General features: G+C 52.5%; 1 protein-coding gene across 6 annotated transcripts in view; it reads left to right on the top strand.

The window, feature by feature from the left end:
* The first annotated feature begins 12,737 nt into the window (after nucleotides 1-12,737).
* The window catches only part of ADCK5 (aarF domain containing kinase 5), a 16,350-nt gene continuing 1,915 nt past the window's right edge, over nucleotides 12,738-27,172 (top strand). For 2 of the 6 annotated variants that reach the window (XM_082720412.1, XM_082720411.1), the window contains exons 1-6: nucleotides 19,480-19,636; nucleotides 24,141-24,247; nucleotides 25,143-25,292; nucleotides 26,483-26,558; nucleotides 26,701-26,901; nucleotides 26,985-27,125. In XM_082720412.1, the coding sequence (XP_082576538.1) occupies nucleotides 19,535-19,636; nucleotides 24,141-24,247; nucleotides 25,143-25,292; nucleotides 26,483-26,558; nucleotides 26,701-26,901; nucleotides 26,985-27,125 (777 nt within the window). In that variant the 5' untranslated portion in view covers nucleotides 19,480-19,534. Of the gene's footprint in view, nucleotides 12,826-19,477; nucleotides 19,637-24,140; nucleotides 24,248-25,142; nucleotides 25,293-26,482; nucleotides 26,559-26,700; nucleotides 26,902-26,984; nucleotides 27,126-27,172 lie in introns of those variants that run through there. The other 4 variants (XM_082720414.1, XM_082720415.1, XM_082720413.1 and 1 more) reach the window with 4 other exon arrangements.

The raw sequence follows: 27,172 nt of genomic DNA, 5'->3' as shown, positions 1-27,172 counted from the left end.
AAAAAAAGGCAAGAGAAAAGAAAACAGTTACATAAATGGGTAACCCCATAAAGCTATCAGAGGATTTTTCAGAAGAAACTTTGCATAGCGGAAGAGAGTGGCATGATATATTCAATGTGCTGATAGGAAAAAAACCTGCAGCCAAGAATATTCATCCAGCGTTCAGAATAGAAGGAAAGATAAGTTTCCCAGACAAAATAAGTTCAAGGAATTCATCACCACTAAGCCAGCTCAACAAGAGATGAGTGGAAAGGAAATATCATAACAGTAAGAAAAGTAGGAAGCACAAAAGCAGTAAAATTAAGTATCTCTCTAAAAGTCTGTCAATGGATTCACAAAACAAAAGGATGTAAAGTATGATACCATATACCTAAAACTTGGGGGGAGGCAGGTAAAGAATTGTTTCAACTTAAGTGACCATCAATTTAATATAGACTGCTACATGTAGAAGAGGTTATACACAGACCTAATGGTAAACACAATTCAAAATCTGTAATGGGGGCACCTGGGTGCCTCAGTGGGTTAAAAGCCTCTGTCTTCACCTCAGGTCATGATCCCAGGGTCCTGGGATCCAGCCCCACATTGGGCTCTCTGCCTGCTTCTCTGCCTACTTGTGATCTCTGTCTGTCAAATAAATAAATAAAATATTTTTCAAACAAAAGCTCTGTAATGGATACATGCAAAATAAAGAGAAAGGAATCCAAGTATGTCACTAGGGAAAGCCACTAAGGAAAGCCAGCAAACCACAAGACAAGAGAACAAGAGAAGAAAGGAACAGAGAACAACCACAAAACAAAACAACAGTAAAACAAGTACCAAAATGGCAGTAAGTACATACTTGTCAGTAATTCCTTTGAATGCAAATGGACTAAACAATCAAAATACATAAGATGATGGAATGGACAAAAAGGCAGGACCCACCTATATGCTGCCTATAAGAGACTCATTTCAGACCTAAAGACACCTGCAGATTGAAAGTGAATGGATGCGAAAGTATTATTGTGCAGTGGAAGGGAAAGGAAAGCAGGGTAGCAATACTTATATCAAACAAAATAGACTTTTTCATTTTTTAATTACTTAATTAATTTATTTATTTGACAGAGAGAGACACACACACAGCGAGAGAGGGAACACAAGCAAGGGAAGTAGGAGAGGGAGAAGCAGACTCCCTCTGAGCAGGGAGCCTGACACGGGGCTCAATCCCAGTACACTGGGATCATGACCGGAGCCGAAGGCAGATGCTTAATGGTCTAAGCCACCCAGGCATCCCCAAAATAGACTTTTTTTTTAAGGATTTTATTTATTTATGTGACAGAGAGAAAATCACAAGTAGGCAGAGAGGCAAGCAGGGGTGGGGGAAGCAGTCTCCCCGCTGAGCAGAGAGTCTTATGTGGGGCTCAATCCCAGGACCCTGAGATCATGACCCGAGCCGAAGGCAGTGGTTTAACCCACTGAGCCACCCAGGCGCCCCCCCCCAAAATAGACTTTTTTTAAAAATGTATTTTGTTTATTTTTGAGAAAGAGAGAGTGCATGAGCACAAGAAGGAAAAGGGGTAGAAGGAGGAGCAGACTCCCTACTAAGCAGGGACCCCCACCACTGTCCGATGCGGGACTCGATCCCAGGACTCTGGGATCATGACCTGAGCCAAAGACTGGTGCTTAACCCTGCCCAACAAAATAGATTTTAAAGCAAAGACTCAACAAGAAACAAAGGACACTATATAAACCATAAAGGGGACAATCTAACAAAAAGATATAATAGTTGTAAATATTTATGCACCCACCATGGGAGCACCCAAATACATAAAACACCTAATATCAAACATACAGAAAGTAATTCATAGTAATGAAATAATAGTCGGTGACTTCAATACCCCACTTAACGTCAACAGACAGCTCATCCAAACAGAAAATCAACAAGGAGATAGTGGCTTGAATGATACAATGGACCAGATGGATCTAACAAATATATTTAGAACATCCCATCTTAAGACAGTGGAATACACATTATTTTCAAGTGCAAATGGAACATTCTCCAGAATGATCACATACTGGGTCATATAACAAGTTTCAACAAATCTAAAAACACTGAAGTTATACCATGTATCTTTCCCAAACACATTGCTGGAAAACTAGAAATCAACCGCATGGAAAAATCTGGAAAGAGCACAAATACATGGAAGTTATATAACATGCTACTAACCAACAAGTGGGGCAAGTAAGAAATCAAAGAAGAAATTTAAAAAACACATGGAGAGGGTGCCTGGGTGGCTCAGTGGGTTGGGCCTCTGTGTTGGCTCAGGTCATGATCTCAGGGTCCTGGGATTGAGCCCTGCATCAGGATCTCTGCTCAGTGGAGAGCCTGCTTCCTCCTCTCTCTCTGCCTGCTGTTTGCCTACTTGTGACAGAGAGATCTCTCTGTCAAACAGATAAATAAAATCTTTAAAAAAAGAAAGAAAGGAAGGAAGAAAGAAATAAAGAAAGAAAGAAAACAAAACAAAACAAAACTTCCTGCAAAGCAAACTTATGGTTTAACACTTGTTATCCACATAAATAACCAGGTCACACTTACTGAAAAGAGCCTGATTTTATGTCCTAGAGTGATCTTTATTTGGAAAAAAAATTTTTTATTGAAAAGTGGGGGGAGGGGTGCCTGGGTGGCTCAGTGGGTTAAGGCTTCTGCCTTTGGCTCAGGTCATGGTCCTGGGGTCCTGGGATCGAGCCCCGAGTCAGGCTCTCAGCTCAGCGGGGAGCCTGCTTCTCCCACTGCTCCACTCGCCCCTGTCTGCCTCTCTGCCTACTCATGATCTCTCTCTCTCTCTGTCAAATAGATAAATAGAATCTTGAAAAAAAAAAGATTTTATTTATCTATTTGTCATAGAGAGACAGTGAGAGAGAGAGCAGAAGCAGGGGGAGCATCAGGCACCCCACAGAGCAAGGAGCCTGTTGCAGGACTTGATCCCAGGACCTTGGGACCATGACCTGAGCCAAACGCAGATGCTTAACCTACTGAGCAGACAATACATTAGTGGTATTTCTCTCACTCTTTTTAAATTAACATATAATGTATTATTTGTTCCAGGGGTACAGGGCTGTGACTCATCAGTCTTATGTAATATCCAGTGCTCATTACATCACATACTCCCCAATGTCCATCACCAGTGACCCCACCCTCCCACCCACCTCCCCTCCAGCAACCCTCAGTTTGTTTCCTAAGATTAAGAGTCGCATGGTTTGTCTCACTGTCTCGTTTCACTTATTTCATTTTTCCTTCTCTTTCCTTATCCTCTGCTTTGTTTCTTAAATTCCACATATTAGGGGCATCTGGGTGGCTCAGTGTGTTAAGCCTCTGCCTTCAGCTCAGGTCATGATCTCAGGGTCCTGGGATTGAGCCCCACATTGAGCTCTCTGCTTGGCAGGGAACCTGCTTCCCCCTCTCCCTCTGCCTGCCTCTCTGCCTACTTGTGATCTCTCTCTGTCAAGTAAATAAATAAGTAAATAAATCTTTTAAAAAATTCCTCATATCAGTGAGATCATATGATAATTCTCTTTCTCTGATTGACTTATTTTGCTTAGCATAATATCCTCTAGTTCCATCCATATCATTGTAAATGGCAAGATTTCTCTTTTTGATGGCTGTGTAATATTCCATTGTATATATTTATACCACATCTTTATCCATTCATCTGTTGATGGCCATCTGGCTCTTTCCATATTTTAGGTATTGCAAACATTGCTGCTGTAACCATTGGGGTGCAGATGTCCCTTTAGATCACTACATCTGGACCTCTGGAGTAAATGTGCATTAGTGCAATTGCTGGGTCAAAGAGTAGCTCTATTTTTAACTTTTTTTAAAGATTTTATTTATTTATTTGACAGAGAGAGAGAGATCACAAGTGGGCAGAGAGGCAGGCAGAGAGAGGAGGAAGCAGGCTCCCCGTGGAGCAGAGAGCCTGATGTGGGGCTCAATCCCAGGACCCTGAGACCATGACCTGAGCCGAAGGCAGAGGCTTAACACACTGAGCCACCCAGGCATCCCAAACTTTTTTTTTTTTTTAAGATCTATTTATTTATTTATTTGACAGAGAGAGAGATCACAAGTAGGCAGAGAGGCAGGCAGAGAGAGAGGAAGGGAAATGGGCTCCCCACTGAGCAGAGAGCCCAATGTAGGGCTCAATCCCAGGACCCTGAGATCATCACCTGAGCCGAAGGCAGAGGCTTAACCCACTGAGCCACCCACGCGCCCCTATTTTTAACTTTTTGAGGAACTTCCATACTGCTTCACAGAGTGGCTGGACCAGCTTGCATTCTCACCAACAGATTTTTGCCTTTTTGGTTAGGTTTATTCCTAGGTATCTTATGGTTTTTGGGTGCAACTGTAAGTGGGATCAGCTCCTTAATTTCTCTTTCTTCAGTCGCATTGTTAGTGTGTAAAAATCCAACTGATTTCTGTGCATTGATTTTATACCCTGCCACTTCACTGAATTCCTGTAAGAGTTCTAACAGTTTTTTTTTATTTGTTTGTTTGTTTGTTTGCGGGGGGAGTCTTTTGGGTTTTCCACATAGAGTATCATGTCCTCTGCAAAGAGTGGGAGTTTGACTCTTCTTTGCCAATTAGGATGCATTTTGTTTCTTTCTGTTGTCCGATTGCTGAGACTGGGACTTCGAGTATTATGTTGACTAGCAGTGGTGATAGTGGACATCCTGCCATGTTCCTGACCTTAGGGGAAAAGCTCTCAGTTTTTCCCCATTGAGAATGATATTCACTGTGGGGTTTTCATAGATGGCTTTTACAATATTGAGGTATGTCCCCTCTATCCCTATACTTTGAAGAGTTTTATTCTTTAAAATTTTAAATGTTTTTATTTCTTCGAGAGAGTGAGAGTGGGGAGGGGCAGAGGGAGAAGCAGACTCCCCACTGAGCAGAGAGCTCAATGCAGGGCTCACTCCTGGGACTCCAGGATCATGATCTGAGCCAAAGGCAGACGCTCAACTGACTGAGCCACATAGGCACCCATATGAAGAGTTTTAATCAATAGTGTACTTTGTCAAATGCTTTTTCTGCATCGATTGAGAGGACCATATGGTTCTTGTCCTTTTACTTATGTAGTATATTACTTTGATATGTGGATATTGAACCAACCTTGCAGCCAAGGAATAAATCCCCCTTGGTCGTGGTGAATAATCCTCCTAATGTACTGTTGGATCCCATTGGCTAGTATTTGTTGAGAATTTTTGCATCTCTGTTTTCAAGGGATATTGGTCTGCAATTCTACTTTTTGATGAGGTGTTTGTCTGGATTTGGGATCAAGGTATTGCTGGCCTCATAAGAAGAGTTTGGAAGTTTTCCTTCCATTTCGCTTTTTTTTTTTTTTTAAACAGCTTCAGAAGAATAGATATTAATTATTCTTTAAATGTTTGCTAGAATTCCTCTGGGAAGCTGTCTGGCCCCAGACTCTTGTTTGTTGGGAGATTTTTGATGACTGCTTCGATTTCCTTGCTGGCTATGGGTCTGTCCAGGTTTTCTATTTCTTCTTGGTTCAGTTTGGTTAGTTTATATGTCTCTAGGAATGCATCCATTTCTTCCAGATTGTCTAATTTGTAGGCATGTAGTTATTCATCATATGTTCTTATAATTGTATTTCTTTAGTGTTGGTGTAATCCCTCCTCTCTCGTTCATGATTTTATATATTTGGGTCCTTTCTCTTTTCTTTTTGATACATCTATCCAGGGGTTTATTATTATATTAATTCTTTCAAAGAACCAGCTCCTAGTTTCATTGATCCATTCTGCTATTCTTTTGGTCTCTATTTCATTGATTTCTTTTCTCATCTTTATCATTTCTCTTCTCTTGCTGGGTTTAGGCTTTATTTGCTTTCTTTCTCTAGCTCTTTTAGATGCAGGGTTAGGCTGTGTATTTGAGCCCTTCCTTGTTTTTTGAGAAAGGCTTGTAGTGCCATATACTTCCCTTTTAGGACCACCTTTGCTTCATTCCAAAGGTTCTGAACAGTTGTGTTTTCATTTTCATTTGTTTCCATAAATTTTCAAAATTCTTCTTTAATTTATTGACCCATTCATTCTTTAGTAGGATGATCTTTAGCCTCTGTGTATTTAAGTTCTTTCCAACTTTTCTCTTTTGATTGAGTTCCAGTTTCAAAGCATTGTGGTCCAAAAATTTGCAGGAAATGATCCCAGTGTTTTGGTACCAGTTGAGACCTGATTAGTGATGCAGGATGTGATCTGTTCTGGAGAATGTTTCATGTGCATTCAAGAAGAATGTGTATTTTGTTGCACTGGGGTGAAACGTTCTGAATATATCTGTGAGGTCCATCTGGTCCAGGATGTCATTCAAATACCTTATTTCATTGTTTCTCTTCTGCTTAGATGATTTGATCATTGCAGGAGGGGGGTCTTAAGGTCCCCTGTTATTATTGTATTATTATTGACGTGTTTGATTTTGTTATTAATTGGTTTATACAATTGGCTGCTCCTATGTTAGGGGCATAAATATTTACAATTGTTAGATATTATTGTTGGATCGTCCCTTTAATTGTGATATAGTGTCCTTCCTTATCTCTTATTACAGTCTTTGGTTTAAAATGTAATTTGATGGGGTATCTGGGTGGCTCAGTCATTAGGCATCTGCCTTCAGCTTAGGTCGCGATCCCAGGGTCCTGGGATCGAGTCCCACATCGGGCTCCCTGCTCAGAGGGAAGCTGCTCCTCCCTCTGCCTCTGCCCATGCTGTATTCCCTCTCTTGTTGTCTCTTTCTCTGTCAAATAAAGAAATGAGATCTTTAAAGAAAAGAAGAAAGAAAAAAAACAAAATATTTAAAATGTGATTTGTTTGGGGCGCCTGGGTGGCTCAGTGGGTTAAAGCTCTGCCTTCGGCTCAGGTCATGATCTCAGGGTCCTGGGATCCAGCCCCGCCTCGGGCTCTCTGCTCAGCTGGGAGCCTGCCTCCCCGCTTCTCTCTGCCTGCCTCTCTGCCTGCTTGTGATCTCTCTCTGTCAAATAAATAAATAAAATCTTAAAAAAAAATAAAATGTGATTTGTTTGATATAAGGATTTCTACCCCAGCTTTCTTTTTATTTCCATTACCATAATAAATGATTTCCCATCCCCTTCAGTTTAAATCTGGAGGTGTCTTTGAGTCTAAAAAGAGTCTCTTGCAGACAGCAGTTTGATGGTTCTTGCTTTTTTATCCAATCTGGAACTCTGTGTCTTTTGACTGGGGCAGTTATCCCATTTACATTCAGGGTATGAATTTAGTGCCATTGTATTGCCTGCAAGGTGACTGTTACTGTATATGGTCTCTGTCCCTTTCTGGTCTATATTACTTTTGGGCTCTCTCTTTGCTTAGAGAACCCCTTTTAATATTTCTTGTAGGGTGGTCTGGTGATCACAATTTTTTTTTTAGCTTCTTTTTGTCCTGAAAGCTTTTATTCACTCCTATTTTGAATGACATCCTAGCTGGATAAAGTATTCTTGGCTGCATATTTTTCTCATTTAGCACCTAAATACATCATGCCAGTCCTTTCTGGCCTGCCAGGTCTCTGGGGATAGGTCTGCTGCTAATCTAATTTTTCTACCCTCATAAGTTACATACCTCTTGCAGCTGCTTTCAGGGAGCCTGATGCAAGGCTTAATCCCAGGACCCTGGGATCATGACCTGAGTTGAAGGCAGACGCTTAACGACTGAGCCACCCAGGCACCCCTCTTGTTCTCTTTCTTGAGGTGAGTTTTTCCATCTTATCTTTCTGTCCAGAGAAGAATAAATGAATGAGAGAACAAAATACTAAAATGGCAAAAAGACCCCAGAGAAATATACACTAAACAAATCAGGAGACCTGAAACTGGGAAGGAAAAAAAAGGAGGGGGAGAGAGAATATAATCAGACAGAGAAGCAGACAGATAAGCAGAATAGAACAATACACTGGACTCTGTGTATTTTGGTCTGTTTTTTAGAAAACTAGATCCCAAAATTATAAAGAAAGAAAAACATATACATACAAAAATAAAATTAAATACAATGAAAGGATAGAATGTAATTGAAAAAATAGAAATTAAAGGACAAGAAAAAAAACAAAAGAAAAAGAAAAAGAACAACAACAATAAAAAAGTAAGGGAGGGGCGCCTGGCTGGCTCAGTGGGTTAAAGCCTCTGCCTTCCGCTCAGGTCATGATCCCAGGGTCCTGGGATCGAGCCCTGCATCAGGCTCTCTGCTTGGCAGGGAGCCTGCCTCCCCCTTTCTCTGTGCCTGCCTCTCTGCCTACTTGTGATTTCTGTCTGTCAAATAAGTATATAAAATCTTTAAAAAGAAAAAAAAAAGGAAGGGATATAATCAGGCAGATGCACAGAACAGAGCAGCACACTATCTCCTGCATGTGTTCTGGTCACTCTGTTAGAGGAAACTTCAGCTCAAAATTGTAAAGGAAGAAAGACTTATATATAGCAAAATAAAACTAAATACACTGAAAGGATAGACTGTAACTGTAAAGATGGAAATTTTAAAGGACTAACAAAACAAAACAAAAAAACAGAAAAGAAAGAAGAGGAAGAAAAAAAGAGAGAGTATGATTAGGCAGGTGAATAGAACAGATCCATACACTAGATTTTGGGTGTATTTTGGTCTGTTAAGAGAAACTGTATCTCAAAATTTTAAAGAAAGAAGAACTTATATATATTCAAAAATAAGATTAAATACAATAAAGGAATAGAATGTGACTATAAAGATGAAACTTTAAAAATATTTTTAAGGGGCGCCTGGGTGGCTCAGTGGGTTAAGCCGCTGCCTTCGGCTCGGGTCATGATTTCAGGGTCCTGGGATCGAGTCCCGCATCGGGCTCTCTGCTCAGCAGGGAGCCTGCTTCCCTCTCTCTCTCTCTCTCTCTCTGCCTGCCTCTCCATCTACTTGTGATTTCTCTCTGTCAAATAAATAAATAAAATCTTAAAAAAATATTTTTAAAAAGGAGTTGATAAAATAGGAAGTTGGTTGAAAAAAGAAGAAAAATTTAAGAAAAAATAAAGAAAATTTTAAAAATTAAAGTTGAAAGAGTAAAACATCATGGGGAAAAAGCCATGAATTCTATGTGCTGTATTCCCCTAGCGCTGGAGTTTCGCAGGCTCGTTGATTGGTGAACTTGGTTGTGGGTGGATGTTCTTGCTGAGCTTCTGGGGGAGGGGCCGGCTGCAGTGATGCTCAGGTGTCTTTGCCCCGGGCTGAACTGCAACACCCTTGCCAGGGGGCCAGGCTATGTAATCCCTAATCCGCTCTGGGTTACTCTATGTGGCTTTTGTTCCCGGAAGCCTTTCTGGGCAGCTTTAGAGGATAAGACTGAACGTGGTGACCTCCCAATCCCCGCCCTGGAGCAGAAAGCTGGGGGCCCCCACTCCGCAGTGAGCCCTCAGGGAACAGCAGTCAACCGCTCCCTTCTCCCTGGTCTCTGTCGCGCCCGCTCTTCCCTTGAGCCACAGGTTGCATTCGCAGGTGTCAGAAGGGTTGGAGAGCTCTCGAGCTGATGCCCCAACCAGACGTCTCTTTTCCCAGCCTCCTGCTCCTCTGCCGTCTTGGACTCCTCCCATTAGTGGTATTTCGAATGGAAAACCACACAAGTGTAGAGGACGCCGTTCTGGATTATCTGATTCTATCAGATCCTACCTTTCATCCCCTTGGAACGATCCCACAGCTCCGTAAATTGCAGATGACTAAGAGCCATGCAGATATTCCTTTTTACAGATTTGCAAATAAATTTTCCTCAGCAGAGATTCAATTGATTTTTCTTGTGGAAAAAGCCAATCTCCATCTATATTTAATTTCATTTCAAAAAAATGTAAATGTCGGGGCACCTATGTGGCTGGTCAGATAAGCCTCTGCCTTCAGCTCAGGTCATGATCCTGGGGTCCTGGCATCCAGGTCCTGGGATCCAGCCCGGGATGGGCTCAGCGGGGAGCCTACTCCTCCCTCTCCCTCTGCCCCTCCCCCTGTTCACGCTCGCTCGCTCTCTCTCTCTCCCCCAAGTAAATAAATAAAAAAAAATTTGTAAAGAAATGTAAATGTCATGAACACCTTATTGTACAGATTATAAAACTGAATTTTATAAAAAACAAAGAAAAAAATTCATTTCAACATTCCTTTACTCCACATAGATATGTAGGTTTTGAACTTCCCTTTTGAACTCATAATCACTTCCTTGGGGTCTCATTAGTTAATGAATTAAATAAACCCTTGACACATTGTACTATTTTTTTTTAGGAATGCTGGAACTAATTTCCACAAACTTTGTGGCTTACCGTGACAGAACTTCATCCTATGAGGGTGCTGGAGGCCGCAGATCTGAAGTCAAGGCTTTGGCAGGGCTGGCTCCCGAAGGCTCTGAGGAAGACCCTGTTCCAAGGCCCTCCACGCTTTGGTGGTGCCGCCATCCCCGCCATCCCCGGGCTTGTGGCCAAGCCACTCTGTCCATACCTCTGCCTCCACACAGGCTTTTCTTCTGTGCCTCAGGTCTCTCTCTTCTCGTATAAGAACACCAGCCACTGGGGTTAGGGCCCGTCTTCCTCCAGGATGATCTCATCCAGAGAACTTTAACTCATTGCATGTGTAACAACCCTGTTTCGACATAAAGTCGTGTCAGAAGCTGCAGAAGTTAGAAAGGGGACGTATCTTTTGCAGGGACATTGTTTGGTCACCGCATACATGTTCATTTAATGTTTGCGTGAGAAATCATGCTTCTTAGTAAAGATATTCTTCCATTTTTTAAAAAAGATCTTATTTATTTTAGAGAGAGCGAGAGACAGAGAGCGAGAGCACGAGTGGGAAGCAGAGGGCGAAGCAGGCTGTCCACTGAGCGAAGAGCCCACCCCGCCCAGGGCTTGATCCCACAACCTGAGCTGAAGGCAGACACTTAAAACTGAGCCACCCCAGTGCCCCACACTTCCTTTTTTATTTTTTCTAAGAAACAACAGTTTTGTAGACTCATGCCTGGGAACACGGGAGCTGGGAGATTTGGAGTAGGGGACTGACTGGGCAGCACTAGTGTGGACTGTGTCTGGGTTTGGGGTGGACCAGGAGTAGTGATCACTTGGAGGAAAGTTTTCTTGGCACTCCTGGGGTGCAGTCATCTCAGCTTTGGGGAACTGACTTCACATAGCACAACTAAGGGTAGAGTCCCCCCATTCAGTCCAGGCACCTGTGCCTGGGACAGGAGCCCAGTCAGTACTAGGTCCTTTGATGTGGCAATAGAACAGAGTCCATTCCTTGGTGCTATTGAGGAGTGGGAGCTGGCTGGACTTTGTTTCCCGAAAGTGGACAAGAAAGCCCCACCCACCCCCATTCCCAGTCCCAGGGCAGGTGGCCCTGGGCTCCCAGCCATGTCTGTGTCTGAGCTCATGCTGCTATTCTCAGCCTTGCTGCTGTCACTTCTCAGATGCCTTAGCAGCATTTTTATGGGGCCTACACCATCTCCTGGACCAGTTTCCTTAAACATCACGGGTTTAGGCGAGGAGGCTGAATGTACGCAACTGGGAATATTCCAGAAAGTCTGGCCTTGGGAGGGGCTCAAGACCCACTGCCAGGCCCTAGCCAGGACGCCGGGGACAGGGCTGTGAAGCCGGGAAGTTGCATCCCTGTCTGCAAAAAGCCAGCGCGGACCGCGGTCTGCGTTCAGCCGGAGTCCGGAGCCCCGCATCTGTTGCAAGCGGGATAACGGGAACAAGCTGATTCTGGACGCTGAGCTGCAGCCCAAGAGGCCTGGCGGGAGACACTGGCTTCCCCGGGGCCCGGGATAAAGGGCAATGAGCAGGGGCCACTGGGCTGCGCTGGCGGGAGCAGGAATCCCGCGGAGAGGGAGGAGGCTCGCGGGAGGCTCGGGAGGAGCGGAGAGGAGCCGCGCCGGGGGCCCAGCCCCGCGGAGAAGGTTCTGGAGCAGCCCGCGTCGGGCGCCGGCCCCGGGCAGCGCGGAGTCGCGGACACGAGGCCCCGCGCAGCCTCCGCAGGACGGCCGGGCCGCACGAGCGCCCTGTGCAGCCCCGCGTCCCGGACCGCCAGGAGCGCGGCCGCGGAAGGGAGGAGCCAGCCGGGGGGGTGGGGCGGGCGGAGCGGGCAGGGGTGCGGGGGAGGGGAGAGGAGCTGCCGCGAGCGGTGCCCCGCGCCGCCCCCGCCCCCGGCAGGGAGAGAGACGGCGGGACGCGAAGCCTGGGCGCGTCCTGCCCTGCCGCGGGCCGGCCGGTGCGGGGGGACGAGCCTTGCGGTGGGTCTCGCCCGCCCCGCGCGCGCCTCTCGCTCGGTCCAGGAACAAGGAGCCCCGACCTCACTTTGCCGCGGGGACGCGAGCGGCGAGGCGAGAGGCGCACCCCGGCCGGCGGCAGGCGTGCTGGGCCGCCCCCCGCTGCCCGGCCCGGGCTCCCGCTCTCAGAGCCGCGTCCCCGCACCGCGCCTCCGTGCGGGCCCCTGCCCTCCGCCCGTGCTGTGAGCCCCCCGGGGCACCAGCGAGCTGATCCCGCGAGCCTCGGCTTCCGTCCGGTGGGAGCAGACGCCCGCCCCGGAGCGGCGGCGGGGACCGGGCGGGGACCGCGTGCGGGCGTGGAGGCGGGGCGCGCGGTCCGGCCCTACAGCTCGGCTGCGGCCGCCGCCAGGGGGCGCTGCTCCGCCGCGGACGCCGGCAGGATGGGCGTGGCCTCCGGGCCCGGACCGCGGCCGGCGGGGCGGGGCGGGGCGGGGCGCGCGTGCGCACTGCGCCTCCGCCCCGCAGGGGCTGCTGGGCCGAGCGACGCGCGCGTGCGGCGAGCGGGACCCGGAGCGGCCGCGGCCCCGAAGATGTGGCGGCCGGTGAGTTCCCCGCACGGCGCGCCCCGGCGCCCGCTCCCACACGCCCCGTCAGACCCCGTCCGCAACCCGAGGGCCACCCCCGAGCCGGCCGGTAGGGGCCGCGTCAGGGACCCCAGGGCTGCTGGGGGCGCGCGTCCTTCACGGCGGTCGGCGCCCGCGCTCTTCGCGGTGGAGAGCCCGGGGCCGCGCCGGGACCGACGGGTTCCAGCGGCGGGACGGCCGAAGGGGCGGCCCGGGGTCGCGCCCGGAACCCGCCCGGTCGTCTGCCCTCGGGGACGCCCCGCTGACCGCCTTTCGGGCGCGCACGTCCGCCGGGCCCGCCGGCTGCTCGGTGCGGGGCTCCCGCCGCGGCCCCCGCCCCGGCCCCCGCCCCCGCGCGTCCTGCGGCGCCGACCCCGCCGCGCGGCGTTGAGCCGAGCCGAGGCTGCGGCCGCGGGGGCGGCGGTCTCTGGGCCGCGCTCGGCCCTGGAAAGTGCAGCTGCTCCGCGCGTCTGTTCCTCCGTCGGCCGCGCGGGCTGGGTCTGCGGTTAGGAGGCCGCTCTCCGAGCCCGGGGTCCTTGGGGCGCTCGGGGCTCGGTGGCTGAGCGCCTGCCTTCGGCTCCGGTCGCGATCTCGGGGCTCCGCGTCGAGCCCCGCGGCGGCTCCCGGCTCAGCGGGGAGCCTGCTGCCCCCGCCCCCGCCCCGCCGCCCTGTGACCTCTGTCTGTCTGTCGGTCTGTCACGTTAAACAAACTAATTACACAAAGCAGGTGCCACCCGCTCCGCTCTCCCCGCTCTGGCCCAGGAATCCGCCCTTTTCCTCACGGGGTTTTCGGCTGAAGAGACAGAGGCTTCAACGTAGAGTTCCTGCGGGGCCGGTGATTGTCCAGGAAGCCCAGCCTGGTGGATTTTCGATATTAGCAGTTCTTTTTCATTTAGATTTAGGGGACGTAGAGCTGTCGCGCCGTCCCCAGCAACCCTCAGTTGGCTCCCTAGACTTGAGAGCCCCTTGGTGTGTCTCCCTCCCCACCCCGTCTTGTTTCATTTTTTCCTTCTCTGCCCCCCACAACCCCTCACCCTGGCTCTCGAATTCCTCATATCAGGGAAGATCATAGGATAGTTGTCTTTCTCCGACTGACTTATTTCGCTCAGCATGATGCGCTCTAGTTCCATCCACGTCCTTGCAAATGGCAAGATTTCATTCCTTTTGATGGCTGCATAGTATTCCATCGTGTATATATACCACATCTTCTTGATCCATTCATCTGCTGTGCATGGACATCTGGGCTCTTTCCATAGTTGGGCTATTGTAACATTCGGGTGCACGTGCCCCTTCGGATCACTGCATTCATATCTTTACAGTAAATATCCAGTAGTACAATTGCTGGGCCGTAGAGTAGCTCAATTTTCAACTTTCTGAGGACCCTCCATGCTGTTTTCCAGAGTGGCTGCACCAGCTTGCATTCCCACCAAAAGTGGAGGAGGCTCCCCTTTCTCCGCATCCTCGCCAGCATCTCTCGTTTCCTGACTTGTTGATTTTAGCCGTTCTGACTGGTGTGAGGTGGGATCTCACCGTGGTTTGGATTTGTATTTCCCTGATGCCGAGTGATGTGGAGCACTTTATCATGTGTCTGTTGGCCATCTGGATGTCTTCTTTGCAGAAATGTCTGTTCTTGTCCTCTGCCCATTTCTTTCTTTCTTTCTTTTTTTAATAAAGATTTTATTTATTTATTTGACAGAGAGAGAGAGAGATCACAAGCAGGCAGAGAGGCAGGCAGAGAGAGAGGGGGAAGCAGGCTCCCGGCTGAGCAGAGAGCCCGATGTGGGGCTCGATCCCAAAACCTTGAGATCATGACCCGAGTGAAAGGCAGAGGCTTAACCCATTCAGTCACCCAGGCGCCCCATTCTGCCCATTTCTTGATGGGATTATTTGTTCTTTGGGTGTTTTAATAAGTTTTTTATAAATTTTGAATATTAGGCCTTTATGTCTTTTGCCAATATCTTCTCCCGTTCTGTCATTGCCTTTTGGTTCTGTTGACTGTTTCCTTTGCTGTGCAAAAGGTTTTGATCTTGATGAAGTCCCAGTAGTTCATTTTTGACCTTGCTTCCCTTGCCTTTGGCGATGTTTCTAGGAAGACGTTGCTGTGGCTGAGGTCAATGAGGTCGCTGCCTGTGTTCTTCTCAAGGATTTTGTTGGATTCTTGTCTCACATTGAGGTCTTTCATCCATTTTGAGTCTATTTTCATGTGTGGTGTAAGGAAATGGTCCAGTTTCATTCTTCTGCATGTGGCTGTCCAGTTTTCCCGAGACCATTTGTTGAAGGGACTGTCTTCCTTCCATTGAATGTTCTTTACTGCTTTGTGGAAGCCTAGTTGACCATAGAGTTGGGTCCATTTCTGGGCTCTCTGTTCTGTTCCATTTATTTTATTTTATTTTATTTTTTAAAGATTTTATTTATTTATTTGACAGAGAGAAATCACAAGTAGATGGAGAGGCAGGCAGAGAGAGAGAGAGGGAAGCAGGCTCCCTGCTGAGCAGAGAGCCCGACGCGGGACTCGATCCCAGGACCCTGAGATCATGACCCGAGCCGAAGGCAGCGGCTTAACCCACTGAGCCACCCAGGCGCCCCAATTCTGTTCCATTTATTGATGTGTCTGTTTTTGTGCCAGGACCATACTGTCTTCATGATGACAGCTTCGAAATGGAGCTTGAAGCCTGGAATTGTGATGCTGCTAGCTTTGTTTTTGTTTTTGTTTTGTTTTCAACATTCCTCTGGCTATTTGGGGTCTTCAGACTCCAAATGGTTCCAGACAAACATTAGGTTCCAAACAAATATTAGGACTGTTGTTCCAGCTCTGTGAAAAATGTTGCTGGTATTTGGTACGGATTGCGTGGAGTGTGTAGATTGCTCTAGGTAGCATACACATTATCACGGTGTTTGTTCCCGTCCGTGAGCATGGAACGTTTTTCCATTTCCTTGTGTCTTCCTCGATTTCTTTCATGACTATTCTATAGTATTTTGGGTTATTTATTTATTTATTTAAAGATTTTATTTATTCATTTGACGGAGATCACAAATAGTCAGAGAGGCAGGCGCAGAGAGAGAGGAGGAAGCAAGCTCCCTGCTGAGCAGAGAGCCCGATGTGGGGCTCGATCCCAGGACCTTGGGATCATGACCGGAGCCGAAGGCAGAGGCTTTAACCCACTGAGCCCCGGTGCCCCGTGTTTGGGGTTTTTAAAAAGATTTTATTTATTTGACAGATCGCAAGCAGGCAGAGAGGCAAGCAGAGAGAGGGGTAGCCGGCTCCCCGGTGAGCAGAGAGCCCAATGTGGGACTCTGAGATCACGACCTGAGCCGAAGGCAGAGGCCTAACCCCTGCACCACCCCGGTGCCCTTTTGTATTTTTCTGAATACAGATCCTTTACCTCTTTGGTTAGGTGTATTCCTAGCTATCTTATGGTTTTCGGTGTAATTGTAAATGGGATCAACTCCTTAATTTCTCTTCCTTCTGTCTCATTGCTAGTGCATACAGTACAGCTGGTTGCTGTGCACTGATTTTATATATCCTGCAACGCTGCTAAATTCCTGTGTGCGTTCTAGCAGTTTTGGGGTGGAGTCTTTTGGGTTTTCCACGTAAGTACAGGTGCATTTCTTTTAATTTTTGTGACTCGCAGTGAGCAGCCGCGTCCCACAACAGTGAGGCAGAGCATTCCCCAGGCTCATTTCCTGCCTGTGGGAACATTTCTGTGCCTTGGATTCCTCTTCTGCTGGAGTGCAGAGGGCGGCTGACCCGGCCAGGAAGCAGCCTTGGTTCCTGTCACCTCTGTAGTTCTGGGTCGACCTCAGCGCGAGACGCAGCATGTGCTGCTCAGAGCTGTGGACTGGGTTGTCCGCAGTGACCTTTCATTCCCGGATGTGCTCTGTGTAACCGACAGGGCGGAGGGACACCCTCACTCAGCCTGTTGGTGACCTTTGTGATGTCTGTTTGACTCTCGCTACTCAGAGCCTTTTTTTCCCTACTTTATAGGCTGCTAGCTGAGTCCCAGGTGAGCAGCACTGCACTCTGTTTGTACAGGCAAGCTGTGCACACACTCGTGTGTTCCCCACGAGAGGCCGGGGGACAGAAGGCCCATTTCATCTCGTCCAGACCGGAAGGCTTTGAGGTGGCGGGTGCGGAGACAAGTGTAAGCTGCCCAAGCCAGGTGGGGTCATCCTGGTGAGAAGGCACTGGTCCGTGGGGGGCAGCCTGGGGACCCACAGCTCTCTCTTGGCCTGTTTGCTGGTGCGCTCCGGTACTTAAGCTCTGGGTGTGATTTGAGTTTCATGCTGGAAATTCCCCTGGACTGGTTTCTGGAAGATCTGACTATAGATTCTGTCCCTTCTTTATAGACACGTGACTTCTTTGGGCTTTGGGGCTGTCATTTGGATGATGGGGCTAGTTTGAGGAAAACTGGCCATCCCAGACTGGAAGGAGCCAGGTACTTGAATGAGCTTGTGGACCCTGGTGGGGGCTCTGGAGTTGTCAGCATGAGGCCTTGTCCTTAGAGTTCTGTGCAGAGCCGGGCTGCTGCCAGGGCTGCTGGCCTGTCTTACACACTGTGGCCTTCTGGTTGCTCACTGAGCATCCAAGGTTGGGCCACGTGGGGTTCTGGTTCATCCCATCACCATTTATCTGAATTCAGCCGGCCTTCCTGGGCTTCCTGCTTTCTGTAACAAGCCCTGCACGAGATCCTGGGAGCACAGAGATGGTGGGAGGTGCGCCTTGCAGTCTGGCAGACACTTGCGCCGCTTGCAGAGGTGGGGGGGCGGTGAGAGTCGGGCCTGGGGAATTCGGGTTCCGGTGAAGGCCCTTTCAGGCAGGACAGCAGCCTGGGGAATAGCACTGGGCCTGGTGCTGCGTAGTCTGTCCAGGTTCAACCAGGGGGACCTTTGTTACGGGAGTGTGAGTGAGAGTCCCTCGGCGCTGGGAAGTGCCCTGGGGAACCGTGAGACGCAGCGGAGACCTTACCGATGCAGAGGGAGCGGTTCCCTTTCCGGCCTTGCTGCGCGCCTGTGAGGCTTGTGGCAGCTCCGAGCCTTGTGCCTTAGGGTAGAATGATTGAGAAGCAGCGCGCTCCTCTGTGAAAGAACACGAGGACAGCCCTTCCTGCTCGGCCCTCACGGGCACCTGGAGGGTCTGGGGGTCTTGCGACGCTGGGTATAGCCTGCGGCCTTGGGGCAGCTGTGCCCGGGCTCCGGCACGTTCCCTGCCGGCCTCGCTGCGGCCTGGGTGCTTGCGGCCTCAGAATCGGGAGCCTTCTGCTCCCCCTCCGGTTTGCAGGTTGGAACAGCGCGTGGATCTTTCCTGTCCGGACCTCATGAAGGCTCACGTCTCAGAATCATCATCATCGGTCAGCTTCGGCCATTTTCCTTCTGGGTCGGGGGCGGTGAGCTTCTGCAGGAGTCCGTGAGCGCACCGGAGCTGTGCGGCCAAGCTCTCCATCCTTTAGTCGGGCTTCTTCAGTCGCTCCTGCCCGTCCGCCGCGGTCCGTGAAGCACTTCTCCCTGTTCGTAGGGGCCTCTCTCGGAGGTGGACACGTGCCGGAAATGGTCTCGTCTCTTCTGGACTAAATGCTGTTTTCCTTGAAAAAGCAAGGGAAAGCCGGTGGCCTTTTAACATCGGTTGTTCAGTTTGATCCGGCCCGTGTGTGCTTGTGCGCGTTAGGTGGGGCGGGCTTCTGGGCGCGGGGCCATCGGCAGGAGAGGAAGGGCCTGGGGACCCGCCGGCGGCTTGGCGCAGCAAGCAGGAGGGCTGTGGAGAGCAGCTGCTCCTTGACCCTAGAATGGCCTCAGCGTGCTCATCTGCCTGGCCTGGCGTGCGGGCCGGGCGCCGTGTGGCGGGTTTTGCAAATGCTCACTTGACCCATACCGTACTGTACAGTGGTCCAGGCTTTAGGGACCGTGGAAGGGAGGTATCGAGAGGGAGGTATCCAGCAGGAACCTGCATGCCAATTCCAGGCTCAGAAGTCGGCGTTCCTAGACTGCCCCTTCTCAGCCTTGGCTCTCCCTGAGTCTCTAGGCCAGGTCATCCTGGGCACTGTCTGCTCTTGGGCAAGGTCCCTGGTCTCCACCCACTCAATGCCAAGAGGACCCCTTTACCCAGGTTGTGACAACCAAGAGTGTCTCTAGACAGTGCCCGGTGTCCTGGGTACGTGGTCGCCCGTGGCGAGTGGCCCCGCCCTGCCCTAGCTGCCTCATCTTCCTAAGGCCACCTTCCTAAGGCGTGGAGAGAAGGAGCTCTCTCACACCGCCGGCAGGACTGCAAGCTGGAGTAGCCCTTCGGGAGAACAGAAGGGCGGTTCCTCAGAAAGTTACAGCTCAGGGTGCTTGCGTGGCTCCATCGTTAGGCGTCTGTCTTTGGCTCAGGTCATGGTCCCGGGGTCCTGGGATCGAGCCCTGTGTCGGGCTCGCTGCTCCGCGGGCGGCCTGCTTCTCCGCCCCCGGCTCCTTGTGCTTGTGTTCCCTCTCCCTGTCTCTCTCTATCAAATAAATAAATAACATCTTCAAAAAAAAAATTAAAAAGCAGTTAAAAATAGAGCCACCCTATGACCCAGCATTTGCTCTACTAGCTGTTTACCCCCCAAATACAAAACCACTCATTCAGAGGGGTACATGCCCGCTTTGTTCACAGCAGCATTATCAACAGTGGCCGAATTGTGGAAGCGGCCCAGGTGCCCTTGAGTGCTCCTGGATGAAGAGGACGTGGTGTGCGCAGTGGAGTGTTCTTGAGCCACAGACAGGAATGAGGTCTTGCTACCTGCAGCAGCATGGATGGAGCTGGAGAACAGTGCTAGTGAGCACAGTCAGTCAGGGCCGGGCCGATGCCACACGCGGCTCGTCGGTCTCCCAGGTGGGATCTGAGAGACAGATGAGCAAAGGGAAGAACCAAAGAGACAAAGCAGGCCCCGGACTGCTCAGTCTAGAGAATGGAGGTCACCGGAGGGCAGGAGGGTGTCAGGATGGGAAGCAGGGCTGGGGTCACGGAGGGCGAGGGGCGCCAGGTGGTGGTCGAAGTGCTGAGTCACTGTGTCACACACTCACGTAGCATGCACGTTGGCTGTGCTGGAGGAAAATAAAAACTTAAAATAGGGCCGCCTGGCTGGCTCGGTTGGTTGACCCTCTGACTTGATTGACCTGGTTGACCTGAGATCAGGTCGTGATCTCAGGGTAGTGAGATCAAGCCCCATGTCAGGCTCTGCACCAGGCATGGATCCTGCTTAAGATTCTCTCCCTGTCCCTCTGCCCCTTCCATGCCCTCCCTCTGTCTTCCCCACTCAAAAAAACCAAAAAACAAAAGCAACTTACAAATATCTGACAATAATGTAGAAGAGAGGAAGGTTAAAAATAGACTTGACGGGGTACTAAAGTATTTGAAGCTGGGGAAGGCGGTAAAAGCAATGGCCTCTATTAGACTTTGTCAGGTTAGGGAGTCATAGCATAGCTCACTCGGTCATAGCATAGCTCAGTTTACTTTTACGGAATTGAAACACTGTAAGTCTATAAAGGAAACAACGGGTCACCGCCTTCCGACTAGGACTCGCATAGGACTCGCATAGCCTAGCAGATGCCTGTTGACTTAGATCGTAAGAACATTTAAATACACGGACAAGGGGGCGCCTGGGTGGCTCAGTGGGTAAGCGTCTGTCTTCAGCTTAGGTCATGATCTCAGGGTCCTGGGATCGAGCCCCACATCAGGCTCCCTGCTCAGCGAGGAGCCTGCTTCCTCCTGTCTGCCTGCCTCTCTGCCTACTTTTGATCTCTCTCTTTGTCAAATAAATAAATAAAAATATTTTTTAAAAAATAGAGGTACGGGTGCCTGGGTGGCTCAGTGGGTAAAGCTTCTGGCTTCGGCTCAGGTCATGATCTCAGGGTCCTGGGATCGAGCCCCGCATTGGGCTCTCTGCTCAGCGGGGAGCCTGCTTCCCCCCCTTCTCTCTGCCTGCCTCTCTGCCTGCTTGTGATCTTTCTGTTACATAAAGAAATAAGAAATCTTTAAAAAAATTTTTTTCAGGGACAGGCATACAGAATGGATGCATGTAGCTAACTGCAGATGCTGCTGCCTGCAACCACGCGCTGTGTCTTGCTATAGTTGTTCCTATTTCTATTTGAAACCACATATTTGGGGGGCACCTGGGAGGCTGAGTGTTTCGGCATCTGCCTTCTGCTCAAGTCATGATCCCAGGGTCCCAGAATTGAGCCCCACATCGGGCTCCCTGTTCAGCAGGAAGCCTGCTTCTCCCTCTCCCACTCCCCCTGCTGATGTTCCCTTTCTTGCTCTTTCTCTCTGTCAAATAAAGTCTTAAAATATATTAAAATATATATATATATATATATATATATATATATATATATATATATATAACATATATATATTATATCGGACCATTTGAAAGTAAGTTGCGGACGTTTTGATTCAACCTCTAAACATTTCAACATGCATCCCCTAACAAGGTCATTCTCGCACAGCGTCATCTCGCCTGGGGTGTGAACAGGAACCCCCCACGCTTGCTGCATTCTGACTAGAGTGTTGGCCCCGGACTGTGTTCATAGGAGCCTTCCTGCCGCCTGAGGTGTGCCTGGGCTCTTGTCTCTCTAGCCTCCCAGGTGACAATTTTTTTCCTGTGATTGTGTTTTAACTTATTGTTATAAAAAATTGCAAACATTGGGGCACCTGGGCAGGTGGCTCAGTGGTTGTCTGATTGCTTTTTTTGAGAGAGTGAGTGAGCACAAGCAGGGGGAGAGGCTGAGGGAGAGGGAGAAGCAGGCTCTCCGCTGAGCAGGGAGCCCAATGTGGGACTTGATCCCAGGACCCTGAGACCATGACCTGCCCTGAAGGTAGTAAGCATTCAATTCTTTTTTTTTTTTTTTTTTTAAAGAATTTATTTATTTATTTGACAGGCAGAGAGAGGAGGAAGCAGGCTCCCCGCTGAGCAGAGAGCCCGATGCGGGGCTCGATCCCAGGACCCTGAGATCATGACCCGAGCCGAAGGCAGCGGCTTACCCCACTGAGCCACCCAGGCGCCCCAAGCATTCAATTCTTGATTTTGGCTCAGGTCATGATCTCAGGGTCCTGGGATCGAGTCCCCGGCACGGTCCTCGCTCAGCGGGGAGCCTGCTTGTCGCCTCTCCCTCTGCTTGCTTTCTCTCTCTCTCTCTCTCTCTCAAGTAAATCTTTGTAAAAATTTGCAAGTATTTATAGAAGCAGAGAATTGATAAGTGGCTGTGCCCAGCACCAGTGTTCCCAACTCACGGATCCCGATGACTTTCTGAAGAGGCCAGGCCGTTGAGAGGGTCCTCGAACCCCGGGTCCACTCAGCAGACGTGCTCAGGGTCACAGACCATGAGGGCAGCGCTCCGGTTCTTACTCAGTGGGCTTGCGGTCCTCCTGAGAAGAGCAGAAGCACAGCCGCGCTCTCACAGGCCGGAGGGCCAGGCCGGGGTGGGCGGGCGTCCCAGCGCCCCCAGGCTCTCCGGCACCAGCCTGGGGCCATCTTGCCCCGAATCCGCTCGGCACCACCCAGCCTCACCCTCCTCCCGGGCTGACCTCCCAGCACAGTGCCCACTCCCTGCAGGAGAATGCCAGGGCCCCTCAGGGTGCCCTGCCTGGCTCCGGCTCACTTGGCTGCCCGCTCTTTGTGGGCACAGCCCGCCCGCCACCTGGGAGCTGCCACCACGCTTCCCAGCCGCATAGGCCTCTCCTCCCCAGAAATGCCCTGTGCTCTCCTGGCTTCAGGCCTCCCCTGAGTCCACGTTCTCTGTGTAGGGACCCTCTCTGGTGCTCACGTGGGAGTCCCGCTTGCTGCCAGATGGCAAGCCCCTCCCTCTGTGCCCGTGCCGTCCCTGCGTCTCGCTGGCTTTGTCTGCGTCCACAGCCCCCGGCTGGATGGGGGCGTCTCCGGCAGGGTCTGCGGGAGGGGAACGTGCGGCGGAAGAGCGGGCTCGCGAGGAGTCGGGGGGCCGGGGCTGCAGGCCCGGAGAAGAGCAGGCAGGGCGGACGGAGCCTGGACAGAGGCGTCTGAGCGGAGGGCGTGGTGCACACGAGGCTTTCCCTCCAGCGCCCGTGCTTGTGGCCCCAGACCCCCGTAGGGCAGGCCGTCACTGATGTTCTGAGCGGCTGTCACCGGGTGTCTGGTCACAGATGCCCATCCTCTGGGCTTCTGCCGCGGAGCCTGCACAGAGCCGCGTGCCCGGGGCCTAGCAGGTCACAGGCCAGAGGGCAGCGGGGGGCTGCCGCCCCGGCCTGCTCTCTTGCACGGAAGCCTACGGCTCTGCCTGTGGTGCCTTTCTCGCCTCTGTGGGTTTCCTTGAGGATCTGCGCTCACTGTGTGTGGCCTCGCCGAGCAGAGGTTTTCTGTCAGCCTGTGTTCTCCTCTTGGGACAATAGGTCATGGACCTTTTCCTTTGACTTTTGTGTTGTTTTGCAGTCCTTGAAATTGCCTTCAGGGCTGTGTGCTTTGGCCAGAAAATGATTGGAAAGCCAGTCCTTTATTTGGTTCAGGGTTCATGGTAATAATGCTAACATCTGTGCCGTGGGTCATTACTATACATAACCTTTTTTTCTCTATAAAGGGATTTGCGGTTGGCAATTTGTGGTTCAAGACCTCCTAAGACCCCATAATTCAAATAAGATTGGGAGACCAAGGTTGTCTGAAAGCGTAGGAGGGCCGTGATGCTTCCGTGGTTGCTGAAACAGATCAGCACGCTGAGCGGTCCCCGTGGTCCTTGTGGCTGGCTGTGGCACGTCTTCCGCTTGGCCTTCCCTGCCCTCTGCCGTGTCTCTGCCGCTGGGGTCCTAGCAGGTGTTTCCAGAGCAACCACCGGCACAGGGTCCTTTTACTGCTTCTGCCCCCTGCCGCCACATCTTTCTGATTGTGTAATTAAACATTACACATCTTTGGAAATTCAGAATGACTTCCTGAGGCTGCTGGTCAGTGGGCTGAGAAGCAGAAGGATAGTCAGCCAGAGGTCCCAGGGCCACCCGGAGAGGGTCCGAGGCAGGAGCAGAAGGGACGCGTGGAGGTGGGCTGGTTCTAGTGATCTGTCGTGGTGCCTCGAGGCAGAGGCTCCTGGTGCGGACAGTATAGCCTTGCCTGCTCTCATGTCATGCTCGGATCTCGGCCGCGCTCCCCAGAGGTGGGATTGTCCTTGCATTCCTGAAGCGAACGCGTGGGCCTGGCCCTGAGCACAGGCCCTGCAAGTGCGGACCTACATTGGTGTGACGTACTGGGCCTTGGGAGGTGCCGCTTGCCCCCCAGCTCGGGGCCGGGGTGACCCTGTGCCGTTTGTCCCCCTTGCAGTCCCAGCTCTGCCGCTTCCACTCCGCCCTGCTGCAGAGCAGCCGGGACCCCTGGCTGGCCCCTGCTGCCCTTTCCAGGAGAAACCTCCGGGTCCTGCCTGCAAGGTGGTGAGTTCCCCGCAGCCCTGGGTGCCCTCTATGGCCCGTGCCCCTTGCCAGGCAGGCAGGAAGACCTCCCTTGTGGCGCCCGAGGCTGGACTTCTCTGTGCTTCTGCTGGCACGACAGATGCGTCTGCTCCTCCATGTGGTGGCCCGGAGTCACCAGCCCCTGCCCCCTGCCCCCGCCAGGGACTGACACTCCTGGGGCGGGACTCTGCCGGCAGCAGCGTGAGCACACGGCGGCCAGAGCTGTGTGCTCTGGGAAGACAGTCGCTGGCTCAGAGCGTGCAGGAGGCCCAGCTGCCGTGGCTAGGGCCAAAACAAGCTGCAGAAGTAGCGAGAACTGGCGGCAGGAGGGTTCCAGGCCTGAGGCCAGTGGGCAGGACAGCGTGGGAGGGAGGCAGGAGGCATCAGGAGGCCGGACTCCGGCCTGGCGGGCTGCAGCTAGTCACCTGAGCCTGTACTCGCTGCCGGGTGGCCTCGGCACAGACGCGTGACTCGACGCCGGGCTCCTGTCAGGCTCCCCCTCCATCCCCGTCGCCCTCGCGTCTGGCCCGGCTCTGCCGTCCTGGCACTTGGCAGTTCACTTGGGCGGCCTCGGGGCAATGGTGGCAGGGCTCTCAGCTCTGCCTGTGAGCTGCTTTCCTGCTCACGGGCCCTTGGAGCCTGGCGTCCAGGGAGTCTGCGGGGCTTGGGCTAGGTGATTGGGAACATGCTGGTGAGCACACGGGCCTCTGGACCCCGTGTCGCCTGCAGGGGCTTACGGTACAGCTGCGGCTCCCCAGGGTGGGCCGGACCCCAGCCATGAGGGCCCCGCGGGCCGTGGGGAGCAGAGGCCGGCAGAGCCCTGGCCCGGAGGCCGGACAGGAAGTAACCTGCACCACACGCCTCTGTCTCCCTCCAGGTCCCGCAGACCCCAGCCCCTGTGGAGGAAGGTGCTCTCTGCCACGGTGCTGGGGGTCCCCCTGCTCCTTGGGGCCCGCTACCTCACAGCAGAGCCTCAGGAGAAGAGAAGGATGAGACTCGTAGCGGACGGTGTAGGGCGCTTCGGCAGGTAGGGGGGTGGGGGCATGGGACATCTCGCTCCCCCGGCCAGTCCTGTCCTGAGATGTGTGGAGCCTGGGCTGGAGCTGGGAGGGGCTGCAGGCTTTTGCTGGAGTCTTCCAAGCCGCCTTCCAGACCCTCCAGTGCTGCCGCAGGGACGTGGTGCTGACGAGCCGTGTACCCGGGATGCGGCCTCTTCCAGACCCTGCGGATCAGCCTTGGAGGGCAGAGCGCTGGTCCGGCTCCTGCCAGCTGCTGGGCAGACGGGCGGCTGCCTCGTCCTCCTCTTCCCCGTCCTCCTCTTTTTTCTCCCCTCCACTGCCCCAAGGAGAGTGGGCATCCGGAGGGCACGGGGACTCGGGCGGGAGGGCTGCCAGCCCTCCTCCCCTCCCCGTGGACTAGCGACGGACAGTGTCTGGTCATTACTCTCAAGGGTGCCTTCAACTGAAGGCCCTTCTCAGACTCCCTCGTCTACCAGTGCTCGATTCCTGGGGTAGGGCTGATCTTCCCATCGGAGCCCCTCGGACAGACGTTTCTGCTGTTGCTCAGACCCGGGAATTCCTACAGCCGGGAAGGCCTGGCTTTGAGTGAAAACTCAGTCTAAGCCAAACCCACTGCTGGGCTGGGCTGGGCTGGGCTCGCACACTGCTGGCCTGGGAGGCGGCTCGCATGCAACCTTGCTCCAGGCGGCTGCGGGGTTGGGGCCTGCGGCTCTGAGCACCTGCAGCCCCTCGACCCTGGTCCATCTCTCAGGGGACGCTTAGGCCTTACTAAGGCCTCTGGGCACTTAGCCAGAAACTTCGCTGAGATTTGTGCTAATGGAGACCATGACCGTCCACAGGTGACCGTCGCACAGGTCCTAGTGCTGGGAGAATGCGGAAGAAGCCCAGCCTGGTCATGAGTCCTGAGCCCCCCCCCTTCCCGTTCTCATCCCGTCTGTCCTGGGTGCTCATAGCTGTGCGCTCAGGCACAGGAGTGGTGTGGACACAGGCTGCCTATAGTGTAGACCAGGAGCCGGACTGCCCTGCCGGCAGTGCTGAGTAAGGAAGCTCGATGGGAGCCTGTCCTCTGCTCCCGGACCAGCCCGGGAGCCCGGCTGCCCCGCCACCTGCTCAGTTTGGGGCCAGTGGTCTGTGGCGGGGGCGGGATGGCTGCAGGGCCCTGTGCCTTGGGGGTGCTAAAGGCAGCCTCTGCCGACAGGTCTCTGAGGATAGGCCTGCAGATCTCCCTGGACTACTGGTGGTGCACGAACGTCGTCCTGCGAGGCGTGGAAGAGGTTGGTCCCGCCCCCGGCCACGGCGGGGCAAGGCTCACGCTGGGGGAGGAGGGGGACAGGGACACGCTAGAGGAAGGAGGGTGCTGGGGCACTGAGGCGGTGCCCGCCTGCCCCCATCTCTTCCCTCCATGCCTGTGGTCAGAACAGCCCGGGGTACTTGGACGTGATGTCTGCGTGTCACCAGCGGGCAGCTGACGCCCTGGTCGCCGGGGCCATCAGCAATGGGGGCCTCTACGTGAAGCTGGGCCAGGGGCTGTGCTCCTTCAACCACCTGCTGCCCCCGGAGTACATCAGGACTCTGCGTGTGCTGGAGGACCGGGCCCTCACGCGTGGCTTCCAGGAGGTGAGCCCTGCTCTTGGGTTGGGGGCTGGGCAGCCTGGCAGCCTCCCCTGCCGCCACTCCGTGAACCCCCCGCCCCCTGCCAGGTGGACGAGCTGTTCCTCGAGGACTTCCAGGCCCTGCCCCACAAGCTCTTCCGGGAGTTCGACTACCAGCCCATCGCCGCCGCGAGCCTGGCCCAGGTGCACCGAGCCAGGCTGCACGACGGCACGGAGGTGGCCGTGAAGGTACGCCGGGGCCTGCCCCGCCGCGGCAGGGTCCGGGGCGCTGCCAG

This window comes from Mustela nivalis (genome assembly GCF_964662115.1).
Source record: "Mustela nivalis genome assembly, chromosome: 2".
NCBI lineage: Eukaryota > Metazoa > Chordata > Mammalia > Carnivora > Mustelidae > Mustela > Mustela nivalis.
Note: the sequence above shows the minus strand (reverse complement) of the source record. Positions and strands in the feature narration are given on the sequence as shown.